This window comes from Rhinoraja longicauda, chromosome 40 (assembly GCF_053455715.1).
Source record: "Rhinoraja longicauda isolate Sanriku21f chromosome 40, sRhiLon1.1, whole genome shotgun sequence".
Lineage (NCBI taxonomy): Eukaryota > Metazoa > Chordata > Chondrichthyes > Rajiformes > Arhynchobatidae > Rhinoraja > Rhinoraja longicauda.
Genome location: NC_135992.1, coordinates 9,360,434 through 9,375,757, shown reverse-complemented (window position 1 = coordinate 9,375,757; position 15,324 = coordinate 9,360,434). Strand labels below are relative to the sequence as shown.

The following is a 15,324-nucleotide window of genomic DNA, read 5'->3' as shown; positions in this document are numbered from 1 at the left end:
TACACTGTTATCTACGCCATCTTGTAATTTATTAATACATATGGTGAATAGTTGAGCTGCCAATTAGGATAACAGCCAATTATCCCACTCTGTCCTTGTTAAGTGAGTGTCAGAAGACAATAATTTAGCTTAATTTACATGAGGACATTCTTGCAGTGACTCTAGTTCATTGCTTCAGTATAATAGAAACATAGAAAATAGGTGCAGGAGGAGGCCATTTGGCCCTTCGAGCCAGCACCACCTTTCATTGTGATCATGGCTGATCATCCACAATCAGTAACCCGTGCCTGCCTTCTCCCCATATCCCTTGATTCCGCTAGCCCCTAGTGCTCTGTCTAACTATCTGTTAAATTCATCCAGTGAATTGGCCTCTACTGCCTTCTGTGGCAGAGAATTCCACAAATTCCCAACTCTTTGGGTGAAAATGTTTTTTTCTCATCTCAGTTTTAAATGGCCTCCCCTTTATTTAGTTTAGTTTAGAGTTACAGAGCGGAAACAGGGCCTTCGGCCCACCGAGTCCGCACCGACCAACGATCCCCGCACATTAACACAAGCCTGCACACACTGGGGACAATTTACAGTTATACCAAATATACAGGCCCAAGCCAATTAACCTACAAACCTGTACGTCTTTGGAGTGTGGGAGGAAACCGAAGATCTCGGAGAAACCCCACGGGGAGAACGTACAAACTCCGTACAGACAGCACCCGTGGTCGGGATGGAACCCGGGTCTCCGGCGCTGCATTCACTGTAAGGCAACAACTCTACCACTGCTCCACCGTCCTGGTATTTTTAGACTGTGGTCCCTGGTTCTGGACTCCCACCACATTGGGAACATTTTCCTGCATCTAGCTTGTCCAATCCTTTTATAGCTACCTTGTATATAGTGAGATTTGACTTAAGTGTATGCAACAAAGGAATTTCACAGTACTAGGGTACATGTGACAATAAAATGCCATTGAACCATTCTCTATTTTTGGATAACAAGAACATGGCCAGCTCTCTAGTTGAAAGACTTTCCTGATATTTAAAATCTTTTATGTACAATATCACGGTGTCATATTGGCTAACAAGCAAACCTTCATTGGCAATGCAGGCAACAATGTAAGCCACTTTCTATATTCTCCCACAGATATCCATAAATGGCACTAGCGATATAGATGATATTGAATCGGGTAAGTTTCCATTTTATTTCTTTGTGTGGAATTATAAATCAGCACAGCAGCCACAGAGAACAAAGGGTTAAGTCTTCTGGAAGTTCATGTAAATAACAAGCATAGGCAAATCCTGTCCACTTTTACAACCACCGTTTCAAAAGTTTAATCCGGTTTGTTAAGTGTCATCAATACTTCACAAATCCACAGCGAATTATAGATTAGCCCCCTGCTCTTGTGCTGTTGTAAGATTCTCGAGTGTAGTGAGTTTGGGCAGCCTCTGACCCATTCCTTCATGGTTTCCATCAAGAAATTCGGCACTGAATTGTCCGTTTCTCTTGGAGGGCAGCAATAGTTGAACAGTGAAGTTGAGACTTCACAGTTTATGCAAAGATTTAAAATCAGGAAAGTTAGGGGTAGAGGCTAGAACTTGGTTGCTTGGCCCAAGTCTGATGAGACACGACTGTGTGTAAGAAAGAACTGCAGTTGCTGGTTGAAATCGAAGGTAGACACAAAATGCTGGAGTAACTCAGTGGGCGGGACATCTCTGGAGAGAAGGAATGAATTGGTGACGTTTCTGGTCGAGACCTTCTTCAGACTGTGTGTACCTGTGTCACGTTAGATCTTGCCAGCTGTTTATTCTGAAAAGACCAAGTTGGAATGAAATTTCAGTGGTATTGAGCAACTTATAGCTGTCGAGTACAGAGATCCTGATAAAGCAAGGATTGAGGCTTATGACTTCAGGACGCAAGATTGAGTACATGCCTAGGGTTGCCAACTGTCCTGTATTAGCCGGAACATCCCGTATATTGGGCTAAATTGGTTTGTTCCATATGGGACTGCCCTTGTCCTGTATTAGGCCCAGGGGGCGCTGTAGGCCCGGACACAGTAGGCCCGGACACAGTAGGCCCGGACACAGTAGGCCCGGACACAGTAGGCCCGGACACAGTAGGCCCGGACACAGTAGGCCCGGACACAGTAGGCCCGGACACAGTAGGCCCGGGCACCGCCTAACAGAGGTTGCATAGCAACCCGCCTCCCAGCCCGGATGGCCACCATTGGTGGAGCGGGAGCACGTGGCCGCCGGCTGGGTGAGGTAGCGCTGGGCGGTGACGTCACCTTTTGTCCCTTATTTGGGAGTGAGTAAGTTGGCAACCTTATACATGCCCCCAGTTGTTCCCGAGTCTGCTGGTGCACTATCAAGTGTGCTTTAAATGCAAGTGTCACCTGCATACTGCAGCTCATCCGCTGAGGTTTGAGGTGGTTGCTTCTGCTGTGCAGTCGCCACGGGTTGAACAGCGGGGAGCTTTTATCTCTGCTTGTCAATTTTTTAAGTGGTTCTTCGGTCACCGATCAAAGTTGCATTGTAAGCAGTCATCAACTCGGTGAAAGACGCTCTTTGGTCTGCCCGAGCTTTGTTGACCTCCCAGCGGAGCGAGCTGTCCGTCAAGGAATGTTGCCGACTGGCCCACTGCAGACTGCAGGAGTACGTGCTGAGGGATGCACTGAAGCTCGGTGCAGCCAAGGCTCTGTGGGGGAGGACCACAGTCTAGGGTCCTTCCGCTGCTGGACATGGGGGGCAGGGTGTGGTGGAGATGCCCATCCAAATAAGGGATACTGTGTAAATTTCAATGTAAATTTGGAAATGAATACCTGTATTGAACGTGTAACCTCTGGAAATGTCAGATGGGGTTGTTAAAAAGATGTTTTGTAAATATTTATTACTTGAATAAAGTATTTTTTGATATATAAAAAAAAAGTTTGGTTAGCGAAATGCAGATAGTGTTCCCGAAATTGATCAATGGCATTCTATCCGATTAGCATTATGGACAAGTGTTATAGCGGAATTATCTGTACAATTTTGCAGTCATTGCCAGTTGTAAACTTCAACCATTAGAGGGCTCTGTCGAGTACATATCTGAAATCTGTGTTCATGTGGTTTAAGAACACTACACAATACAAACTAAACTATGAACCGTGGACTGTCTTTGGTTGCACTGAGGTCATCGGGCTTCCTTACACTAGTTTTGAGGTTATTCATTTCTTGATTTTTGTTTATTATATGTTCTAGAAACACAGAAAATAGGTGCAGGAGTAGGCCATTTGGCCCTCCGTGCCAACACCGCCATTCAATATAATCATGGCTGATCATCCAAAATCAGTACACTGTCCCTGCTTTCTCCCCATATCCCTTGATTCCGTTAACCCTAAGAGCTAACTTACCTACGAGTATTGTGTGTAAGAAGGAACCGTAGATGCTGGTTTAAACCAAAGATAGACACAACTCCCTGGTTAACTCGTCCCTTCCCACCCAAACCACCCCCTCCCCATTGTGTTTGTTCTTTATCTCTCCACATCACCATCTATATCTCTTTATCTCTATATTTCCTTTATCCCTAACCAGTCTGAAGAAAGGTCTCAACCCGAAACGTCACCCATTCCTTCTCTCCAGAGATCCTGTCTGTCCCGCTGAGTTACTCCCAGCTTTTTGTGTCTATCTACGAGTATTGTGTGACAGACCTGTTATCCTGCTGCAAGTCAGAATTTTATTGTTCCGTGGTTGGTACAGATGATGGCTAATGTTACGGGGAGAAGGCAGGAGAATGGAGTTGAGAGGGAAAAATAGATCAGCCATGATCGAATGGTGGAGCAGACTCGTTAGCCTAATAGCCTAATTCTGCTGCTATGTCTTATGATCTTGTAATTAAACACTCTTGACTCTTGTCGAAACAAAGAACTGCAGATGCTGGTTTGTACCAAAGATGGACACAAATGCTGGAGTAACTCAGCGGGACAGGCGGCCTGACCCGCTCAGTTACTCCTGCACTTTGTGTCTATTCTTGACTCTTGACTTGACTTCAGCAACTGACAATGGCAGAGAACATGCTGGTTATATATTGTGTTTGTCTTCTTTCGTGTGTCAGCTACAACAATCGAAAGTGGCAATTGGTGAGATAAGTCTCTAATTGGGGGTTATCAAGTTGGGATAGTGGGCAGGGAGGTCCTGTCACAGCACATTCCCTTAGGACATGTTTGTTTCTTAGATTTTAGATTTAGAGATACAGCGCGGAAACAGGCCCTTCGGCCCACCGAGTCCGCGCCGCCCAGCGATCCCCGCACATTAACACTACCCTATACACACTAGGGACAATTTTTTTACATTTACCCAGTCAATTAACCTACAAACCTGTACGTCTTTGGAGTGTGGGAGGAAACCGAAGATCTCGGAGAAAACCCACGCAGGTCACGGGGAGAACGTACAGACTCCGTACAGACGGCGCCCGTGGTCAGGATCGAACCTGAGTCTCCGGCGCTGCATTCGCTGTAAGGCAGCAACTCTACCGCTGCGCCACCGTGCCGCCGATCTGTTGGTCTGTACTAGACCACAACGACAGAGGTCGGTGTCCGCAATGCCCCATCTTTTCATGTTGGCTGCGGAGCAACCAGCGCCAGCTCGTGGCCTGTTCAGTTGAACCCGGGCCTTCCTGCGGAGGTTGTTGCCAGGAGGGTGTGGTGACCAGGTCTCAAAGTATGGCTGGAGTCCTTCTGGGACAGCTAGTGCTGCATTGCCCACTGCATCCAGACTCTCCATGTATGGGCGCAGAGGCCTCCGTGAGCACAACCGGCATAGTCATGCAGAAGGTGGTTAGGCCGAACAGCTCGGGGTGGGAGCAGCTTTACGTCCTCGTCGTCCACCCTGGGTAGTTCTACACAACTGGCAAAGCGTCAACTACGGTCACCTATTGTTGTGTTTGTGACGTGTCGTTTTTCCTCCCCTCACAATTGTGTCTTTATTTCTTGGCTTTGCAGACTTGGCTTTGGAGTTTCCATGTGCTCAGGGCCCGGCCAGCCCTCCCTCACAGGCCAGTGAACCCTCGATCCCACTTCCCTCTGAGGCCCTCAGTGTCCAGCAGTCACTGGAAGACCCTGCCCCACTCAAGGCCCTGGGCGGGGGTGATGGGGTCTCTCTCTCAGTGCCTGAAACCGCAGATGAATTTGCAGATGGAGAAATTATTGGAGAAGACCTGGACACGTTGTTGGATTCTTTCGGAGAGGCCAATGAATTTCCCACGGTAAGGGATAGGTGTAGATGAGAAGGAATGAGTATAACTCACAATTATTTCCCCAACCAAGATTGCAATTCAATCGGTCGCAAGTTTCTGTGACGACCAGTTTTGGTTTTAGAGATACAGTGCAGAAACAGGCCCTTCAGCCCACCGAGTCCGCACCGACCAGCGATCCTTGCACATGAACACAATCCTACACTAGGGGCAAAATTTCACATTTACACCAATCATAATCATACTTTATTAGCCAAGAATGTTTTGCAACATACGAGGAGTTTGATTTGCCAGACAGTCAAACCAATAAAAAGCAACAAAACACACAAGATACAATTTAACATGAACATCCACCACAGCGACTCCCCCACATTCCTCACTGTGATGGAAGGCGGAAAAAAAGTTCAATCTCTTCCCTTCTTTGTCCTCCCGTGGTCGGGGGCCTTGAGCCTTCCGTTGACAGGGCGATCTTGGCTCCCGTAGCCGGCGGTCGGACCCTCCGCATCAGGGCGATCAAGCTCCCGCATGGGGGGGGGGGGATCACAGCTCCCCGTGCCGGGCCACAATTCTGCGTTCCTCTCGGTTTTCGGCCAGTGTTGTTGTACTAAATCACAGCCTGTTGGAGGGATGCTAATTTTGCATCGTGGGTGATTTTGTTTTTTGGCAGAGCCGCATGCTGACACGCATCTGTTCTCCAAGGCTAAATGACCTTTGGTCTGCAGGATGCTTGCTTGTCCTTCGACAAGCCTTGCTTTGATCCTGGTGGGTGTCCGAACTTGAAGACCACCATGTTTCAGGGACAGGGCCATTCAGTAGCAGAGACCTGCTGGTGGAGTTTGCCGCTGCCAGCTTGATTGATCTAGGCCCAGTGTAACGGTCCAGGACTGCCATGTGAAGTCTGCACTCACTGGTGTTTAGAAGGATGAGAGGGGGGTCTCATTGAAACCTAGCGAATAATGAAAGGCCCAGTTGGAATTGACGCGGAAAGGATGTTTCCAATAATGGGAGAGTCGAGGACCAGAGACCACAGCCTCAGAATAAAAGGACGTACATTTAGAAGGGAGATGAGGAGGAATTTCTTTAGGTGAATCTGTGGAATTCATTGCCACATTCGCCAGTGGATGCCAAGTCATTGGTTATTTTTAAAATGGAAATTGATAGGTTCTTAATTAGTAACGGCATCAAAGGTTATTGGGAAAAGGCAGGAGAATTGGTTTGAGAAGGAAAATAAATCAGCCATAATCGAATGGCAGGGAAGTCTTGGGGGACAGGTGGCCTAATTCTGCTCCTGTGTCTGATGTTGAGTGTGCAGGTGCACTACAATGGAAGAACTGCCTGTTTATTATTTCTGGCCATAACACTCTGCTGTATCCTCAGGCACCAACAACGGGGACTGTTCCCACCAACCTGCCCAACGACGTGTCCCGGCTCCTCGCCGTCCTACCCAGTGGTGCCCCAGTGCTTCCGTCCGCTGTGAAGGGTGACGTTGGCCCAAAGGTGTGTCTTCCACCAGCCTATTCAAAGCTTCCCGTCCAGAAGATGGATGCCCTGGACACTATTGGTCCATGCGCGACTGTGAATAGTCTAGACTCCTTGGACCTACTCCCTGGGACGGAACCTCAGCCTGGTAAGTGGACATTCCCCCCCCTACATCAAAAATCTTCTAACCCACCTCTCTAACTCCAGGTCCCTCAAGTCGGCCGACTTGGGGCTACTCACTATCCCGCGGTCTAGGCTTAAGCTCAGGGGTGACCGCGCTTTTGCGGTTGCAGCTCCTAGACTGTGGAACAGCATACCTCTCCCCATCAGAACTGCCCCCTCCATCGACTCCTTTAAGTCCAGGCTCAAAACCTATTTCTGCTCCATAGCGTTTGAGGCTCATTGAGGAGGCGCTGTGAACTGTTTTGTATGTGCTGTTATGTTTACGTGCTACTGTATGTTTCATTTTTTTTCCTTAGTACCTAATCACATGTACAGCACTTTGGTCAACGTGGGTTGTTTTTAAATGTGCTATACAAATAAAATTGAATTGAATTGAATATTCATTCTTGTACCATTGACCACTCATTTAGCGGGGAAGCTCATCGGCTTGTTTAAAGTCTTCTCCCAACGCAAATGTGACTTCATGAGTTGTATTGTGTCCATGACCTACTGGGCAATGCACACCTCATAACAAATACATCGGCCTTGGTGGAACTTTCCATGGACTCACAAATATATTACCAGTATTGTACGGTGCAGTTCTGCCACCCTGTTATAGGAAACGTGAGGCTTTGGAGAGGGTACAGAAGAGGCTTACCAGGAAAGACACAGAATTCTGGAGTAACTCAGCAGGTCAGGCAGCATCTCTGGAGAAAAGGAATAGGTGACGTTTTGGGTTGAGACCCTTCATCAGACTGACTATTATTAGGATGTGTAGGGAAATAACCGCAGATGCTGGTACAAATCGAAGGTATCACAAAATGCTGGAGTAACTCAGGCAGTATCCAGGAGAGAGGGAATGGGTGACGTTCTTCAGTCTGAAGAAGGGTCTCGACCCGAAACGTTACCCATTCCCTCTCTCCTAGATACTGTCTGACCTGCTGAGTTACTCCAGCATTTTGTGATACCTTCGAGACTTTTATCAGGATGCTGCCTAGATTAGATCGTATTAGCTGTAAGGAGAGGTTAAACAAACTTGGACTGTTTTTTTTCCTGGAGTGCCAGGGGCTAAGGGGTGGCCTGATGGAAGTTTATAAAATGATGAGAGGCATAGATATGTATACAGTGAGAACCTTTCGCCCAGAGGGGAGCTGTCAAATCTAAATGAAAAACAAAAAAATGCCCGAATCCATCTGCAGATTAGACAGCATCTGTGGAGACAGACACATTGGATATGGAGGAGTTTACCGGGATGACAGTGGTTGGATTATGAGAAAATATTGCACTCCTCCTCTCTCTGACGAGACTTCCCGGTTTTCACACATTCACACTTCCTTATCTATCTCCCTCCCCCCCTGACGTCAATCTGAAGAAGGGTCTCGACCCAAAAAGTCACCCCTTCCTTCTCTCCAGAGATGCAGCCTGCCCCGCTGAGTTACTACACCATTTTGTGTCTATCTTTACTCAATCTAGACTTCCATTAAATGCTAGTTTTTTTTTAAAAAATTAAGATAGAAAAGGGGTATTGGTAGGGTTGATAGAAATTATTTCCACAACAGATGAGTAAAGGCAGGAGAGGATGGACACATCATCTGAAAGTTACAGAATGTAGTAATGTTTTGGTATGTAGTTTAGTTTAGAGATACAGCGCACAAAACAGTCCCTTCGAATCCGGGGTTTACTGTCCATGAACCTCTGTTCACCGTGTGGGAAGGAACTGCAGATGTTGATTTTAAACTGAAGACAAAGTAAGAATAGAAAGGCAGATTATTATCTGAATGGTGTCAAGTTAGGAAGAGGGGATGTTCAACGAGATCTGGGTGTCCTAGTGCATCAGTCACTGAAAGGAAGCATGCAGGTACAGCAGGCAGTGAAGAAAGCCAATGGAATGTTGGCCTTCGTAACAAGAGGAGTTGAGTATAGGAGCAAAGAGGTCCTTCTACAGTTGTACCGGGCCCTGGTGAGACCGCACCTGGAGTACTGTGCAGTTTTGGTCTCCAAATTTGAGGAAGGATATTCTTGCTATTGAGGGCGTGCAGCGTAGGTTCACTAGGTTAATTCCCGGAATGGCGGGACTGTCGTATGGTGAAAGGCTGGAGCAATTAGGCTTGTATACACTGGAATTTAGAAGGATGAGGGGGGATCTTATTGAAACATATAAGATAATTAGGGGATTGGACACATTAGAGGCAGGAAACATGTTCCCAATGTTGGGGGAGTCCAGAACAAGGGGCCACAGTTTAAGAATAAGGGGTAGGCCATTTAGAACGGAGATGAGGAAGAACTTTTTCAGTCAGAGAGTGGTGAAGGTGTGGAATTCTCTGCCTCAGAAGGCAGTGGAGGCCAGTTCGTTGGATGCTTTCAAGAGAGAGCTGGATAGAGCTCTTAAGGATAGCGGAGTGAGGGGGTATGGGGAGAAGGCAGGAACAGGGTACTGATTGAGAGTGATCAGCCATGATCGCATTGAATGGCGGTGCTGGCTCGAAGGGCTGAATGGCCTACTCCTGCACCTATTGTCTATTGTCTATTGACAGACACAAAATGCTGGAGTACCAGCGGATCGGGCAGCATTTCTGGAGAAAAGGAATAGGTGACGTTTCTGGTCAAGGCCCTTCTTCAGACTGAGAATTTGGGACTCTCAGTCTGAAGAAGGGTCTTGACCCGAAACGTTACCCATTCCTTTTCTCCAGAGATGCTGCCTGACCCGCTGGTACTCCAGCATTTTGTGCCCAACCTCAGTCGCTCTTCATTCATCTCATTGCTGTGTTATGTGTTAGTTGCTTCATTGATTCCTTTCCCTGGTAATTTAACTATAATAAAGATAGTTGCTTGTAACTGTGAAATGTTCTTTCTCCGTTCATTGATCCGAATCCTCGACCCCGCTTAGATTTTATTACAACAATAATGGAGATAATTTTTGTGCTTCACCAGTATCAAGACCGATGACACCAAACAACAACAACAAGAGTGCACCAAGCAGCTTCTCATTGGTGAGCCCAATATTTTCATTACACCTTCTTAATGGCAGTTAGATTTATGGTTAGTCCAGGAAATATGTTGGCCCTGACGCAGTTGCTTTCATTGTTTAGTTTAGTTAACTTTAGACATACAGCCTGGAAACGGGCCCTTCAGCCCACCGAATCCACGCCGACCATCGATCACCCATTCACACTAGTTAGAAACATAGAAAATAGATGCAGGAGTAGGCCATTCGGCCCTTCGAGCCTGCACCGCCATTCAATATGATCATGGCTGATCATCCAGCTCAGTAACCTGTACCTGCCTTCTCTCCATACCCCCTGATCCCTTTAGCCACAAGGGCCACATCTAACTCCCTCTTAAATATAGCCAATGAACTGGCCTCAACTACCTTCTGTGGCAGAGAATTCCGCAGACTCACCACTCTCTGTGTGAAGAAATGTTTTCTCATCTCGGTCCTAAAAGACTTCCCCCTTATCCTTAAGCTGTGACCCCTGGTTCTGGACTTCCCCAACATCGGGAACAATCTTCCCTCATCTAGCCTCTCCAACCCCTTAAGAATTTTATATGTTCCTATAAGATCCCCCCTTAGTCTTCTAAATTCCACCGAGTATAAGCCTAGTCTATCCAGTCTTTCTTCATATGAAAGTCCTGCCATCCCAGGGATCAATCTGGTGAACCTTCTCTGTACGCCCTCTAAGGCTAGAATGTCCTTCCTCAGATTAGGAGACCAAAACTGTACACAATACTCCAGGTGCGGTCTCACCAAGGCCCTGTACAACTGCAGCAGAACCTCCCTGCTCCTATACTCAAATCCTCTTGCTATCAATGCTAACATACCATTTGCCATACCATTCGTTCTATGATATCCCACCTTCGCATCCACTCCCTGCACACTAGGGGACAATTTTACCGAGGGCCCATTAACCTACAAGCCTGCACATCTTTGGTAAGTGGGAGGAAACCAGAGCACCCGGAAGAAAACCACGCGGTCACAGGGAGAATGTGCAAACTCCACACAGACAGCACTCGAGGTCGGAATTAAACCCGGGTCTCTGGCACTGTGAGAGACCAGCGCTATCAGCTGTGCCACTGTGCTGTCACAGTGACAATGGATTTTTTCACACTAACGAGCTTTTCACACTGACTAAATCTTTCCAGTGGTTGCCTCTTTTCCAAGTCAGCTTCCTACTTCAGATCGCGATCCAGCAACGACCTAGAAGAAGCCATAGTAGAAGTTGTATATAGAAGCCTGGTGGAAGTTGTATAAGACGTTGGTGAGACCGCATTTGGAATATTGTGTTCAGTTCTGGACACCTTTTTATAGGAAAGATATTGCCAAGCTTGAAAGGGTTCCGAAAAGATTCACGAGGATGTTGCCAGGACTAGAGGGTGTGAGTTACAGGGAGAGGTTGAGCAGGCTGGGTCTCTATACCATGGAGCGCGGGAGGATGAGGGGAGATCTTACAGAGGTATATAAAATCATGAGAGGAATAGATTGGGTAGATGCACAGAGTCTCTTGACCAGAGGAGGGGAATCGAGGACCAGAGGACATGGGTTCAAGGTGAAGGGGAAAAGATTTAATAGGAATCCGAGGGGTAACTTTTTCACTCAGAGGGTGGTGGGTGTATGGAATAAGCTGCCAGATGAGGTAGTTGAGGCTGGGACGATCCCATCGTTTAAGAAACAATTGGACAGGTGCATGGATGGGACAGGTTTGGAGGGTTATGGACCAAGTGCAGGCAAGTGGGACTAGGGTAGCTGGGACATTGTTGGCCGGTGTGGGCGAGTTGGGCCGAAGGACCTGTTTCCACACTGTCTCACTCTATGACTCTAAGCTGCATTGCAGCTCGTGGCAGGACTGAATCGGCAGCGGTATTCCTCACAGTCGGAGATCACTCTGTGTGCGAGCTGTCCAGAGCAAGGAGAAAGTCGGCAGAGTCCTCACTGTCACCACCTCTTTCTGCACCAGGGTAAGCAAGTGAGCTGCCTGCCCGCATCCAGCTATCCCGCCACGTTCCTTGGATTAGTGCAGAGGGGCAGCGAATCGTCTCCGTCACCGCTGACTAAAAACCCGCTCGGCGATACACATGATCTGCGCCAGGCCTGTTACTGCTGCTTTATTAAAACAGGTAAAGAGAACTACTGTGCACCTTGACTCCTGATGCCCAGCCAGTGGGCTGGTTGCAGAATGCGTGGGGCTTGAGTGAGTGCTTCAGTCAGTAGCTCTTATGAGGTGGGAAAGAACTGCAGACGCTGGTTTAAATCGAAGATAGACACAAAATGCTGGAGTAACTCAGCGGGACAGGCAGCAATCTCTGGAGAGAAGGAATGGGTGACATTTCGACCCGAAATGTCACCCGTTCCTTCTCTCCAGAGATGCTGCCTGTCCCGCTGAGTTACTCCAGCATTTTGTGTGTCTTTGCTGCTATGAGGTGTTAAGCCCACAGGTTTGAATGCCCATTGTTTCTCGAACACGAGGCTTCCCAGCTGTTATCAGGCAACTGGTCAGCACGCAACAAAAGCTTTTCACTGTACCTCGGTACACATGAAACTAATGTGATGCCATTAAACTAAGCTGAACTGTTACTGTTACAATTTGTTTCGATGGGTTGTTGTTGTTTAAATTAATTAAATTATTGTATCGTATGGGAGGCGCATTCCCAATCTCGTTGTATCCCTGTACAATGACAATGAAGATATATTGTATATATTGTATTGTATTGTATTGAAGCCTATCCATTCAAGTCCCATTTGCCTCTCTTTGGCCCTTGTCCCTCTACACTTTCGTATCTAAGTTTAAAAAAAGGACAAAGTTGTGAAGTAACTCAGCAGGTCAAGCAGAATCTCTGGAGATCGTGGATAGGTGACATTTCGGGTCAGGATCCTTCTTCAGACCAACCATTATTTGGTGGCATTGCATTTAACTTTGGATGGGTGACTATTTTCTTGGATGGGAACATAGAGTTAAAGATAGGAAAGGTGTGTTGTTATTGTAGAGCAGGTGGTAACTCTTGTTTGCTCTGAAATAAGGTAACCGAGGTGCGGTTTTCACTGAAGTCCTTCAATGGACTGTTTTTAATATTGGTTTGCCCGTTGGACAGGTAGAGGTTGACAAGTTTCCTCAGAATGGATTACTTCTCCTCAAATGTCCATTAATCATAGATAGCAACATTAACTGAGAAATATCTAGGTGCCCATTAGGGAATGGAAGTGAATGTGAAAAATTGATGGCATTGCAAGTAGGTAGCTGGGTCATCTCATCAAAGGAAACTGCAGTGAATTGCCTCTCGTGTTAAATCTACATTCAAACCTGCCTGGAGTTTCTTACACGGTTGTGTTGAACCCACTTGTAACCCTGAGGGGCAATTGCTCGTTTAAGCATGTTATGGCCTTGGAGCTCGGCGTTGAACTCAACGGTTTGCAGGAAGGAACTGCAGGTGCTGGTTTACATCGAAGATAGACACAAAATGCTGGAGTAACTCAGCGGGTCAGGCAGCATCTGTGCAGAAAAGGAATAGGTGGCGTTTCAGGTCGAGAGTCTTCAGACTGAGAGTCATGGGAGAGGGGAACTAGAGGTATGAAAAGGTTCAGAATAAATGAGAACTGGCATCGATGGCCAAGGAAAGGTGGAACCCACGATGGTTGACTGTTGGTTGTGGTAGTATAAGGAAATAACTGCAGATGCTGGTACAAATCGAAGGTATTTATTCACAAAATGCTGGAGTAACTCAGCAGGTCAGGCAGCATCTCAGGAGAGAAGGAATGGGTAACTTTTCGGGTCGAGACCCTTCTTCAGACTGACTCGGTTGTGGTAGAGTTGGTAATGAGGGGACATATGGGGTTGGGGATGAGGTAATAATGAAGAGATTCAACAAGTGTTGATCAATGTCGTCATCGACGTCTAACCTTAACCCTCTGTTTTTCTCTCTCCGCCACTTGCTGCCTAACCTGCTGGGAATTTCCAGCATTCTCTTTGCCACCATATTCGATACCTCACATACCCTGCATTATAACTTTCCTTTCTCTCTGCATTCGCATTCATGCCCCTCTATGTACAGCTCCTCGAGGCAGACCAGCTGCAGCTAGGAAGTCGCCACCACCCTCTCTCAGCGGGCACCAACTCCACCCGTGTCCTTTAAAGTCACCTTTCCGCAGAGATTCCCTTTAGTTTAGTTTAGTTTTAGTTGAGATGCAGCGCGGAAATGGGCCCTTCGGCCCACCGAGTCCGCGCCGACCAGCGATCCCCGCACATTAACGCTGTCCTACACAAATTAGGGACAATTCTTACACATATACCAAGCCAATCAACCTACAAACCTGTACGTCTTTGGAGTGTGGGAGGAAACCGAAGATCTTGGAGAACACCAATGCAGGTCACGAGGAGAACGTACAAACTCCGTACAGACGGCGCCCGTAGTCGGGATCGAACCAGGGTCTCCGGCGCTGCAGGCGCTGTAAGGCGGCAACTCTACCGCTGCGCCACCGTTCTTCCCTCCACCACTCTCCTTCCTTGCATCTTAAAACATGCTTGTTTTCCAACTTTAACCTTGTTCTGAAGAAAGACCTGAAAGATTCATTCTGATTCCCTCTCCATCGATGCTGCCTGATCGGCTGGGTATTTTCCGCGTTTTCTAACTTTACCTTATCTTTATCATTTCTAGTTGGGGTCAACTGATGTTCTGTGTTTAACCAGGAGGAGTCCGTGTATCTAGAAGGAGCAGAGTATAAAAGCCTAAAAGGATATTGATTCAATTCAACCAATAGTTTCAGTTGTCACATATGCAGACAGCAGAACAGTGAAATTATTTGCAGCAGCAGAACAGAAATGTAAATGAAATACATGTAGATAATATTTTATAAACAAAAACTCAATACATTAACTACCACAATACCAGTGCAAAAATCCTGAAGTCCTTATTGTGACCAAAGACAGTCCATAGAAGTTCATAGAAACATAGAAACATAGAAAATAGGTGCAGGAGTAGGCCATTCGGCCCTTCGAGCCTGCACCGCCATTCAATATGATCATGGCTGATCATCCAGCTCAGTAGCCCGTACCTGCCTTCTCTCCATACCCCCTGATCCCTTTAGCAAAAAGGGCCACATCTAACTCCCTCTTAAATATAGCCAATGAACTGGCCTCAACTACCTTCTGTGGCAGAGAATTCCACAGACTCACCACTCTCTGTGTGAAGAAATGTTTTCTCATCTCGGTCCTAAAAGACTTCCCCCTTATCCTTAAGCTGTGACCCCTGGTTCTGGACTCCCCCAACATCGGGAACAATCTTCCCGCATCTAGCCTCTCCAACCCCTTAAGAATTTTAAATGTTTCTATAAGATCCCCCCTCAGTCTTCTAAATTCCAGCGAGTACAAGCCCAGTCTATCCAGCCTTTCCTCATATGAAAGTCCCGCTATCCCAGGGATCAATCTGGTGAACCTTCTCTGTACTCCCTCTAAGGCAAGAACGTCTTTCCTCAAGTTCAT

The 15,324-nt window shown here is 47.0% G+C and overlaps 1 protein-coding gene across 1 annotated transcript in view; it reads left to right on the top strand.

Annotated features, from left to right (window-relative positions):
• The window catches only part of zc3h7bb (zinc finger CCCH-type containing 7Bb), a 61,392-nt gene that overhangs the window by 22,411 nt on the left and 23,657 nt on the right, over nt 1-15,324 (top strand). The window contains exons 8-12 of the mRNA XM_078430801.1: nt 1,133-1,175; nt 4,965-5,227; nt 6,593-6,842; nt 9,788-9,846; nt 11,809-11,968. Coding sequence (XP_078286927.1) covers nt 1,133-1,175; nt 4,965-5,227; nt 6,593-6,842; nt 9,788-9,846; nt 11,809-11,968 — 775 coding nt within the window. The remainder of the gene's footprint in view (nt 1-1,132; nt 1,176-4,964; nt 5,228-6,592; nt 6,843-9,787; nt 9,847-11,808; nt 11,969-15,324) is intronic.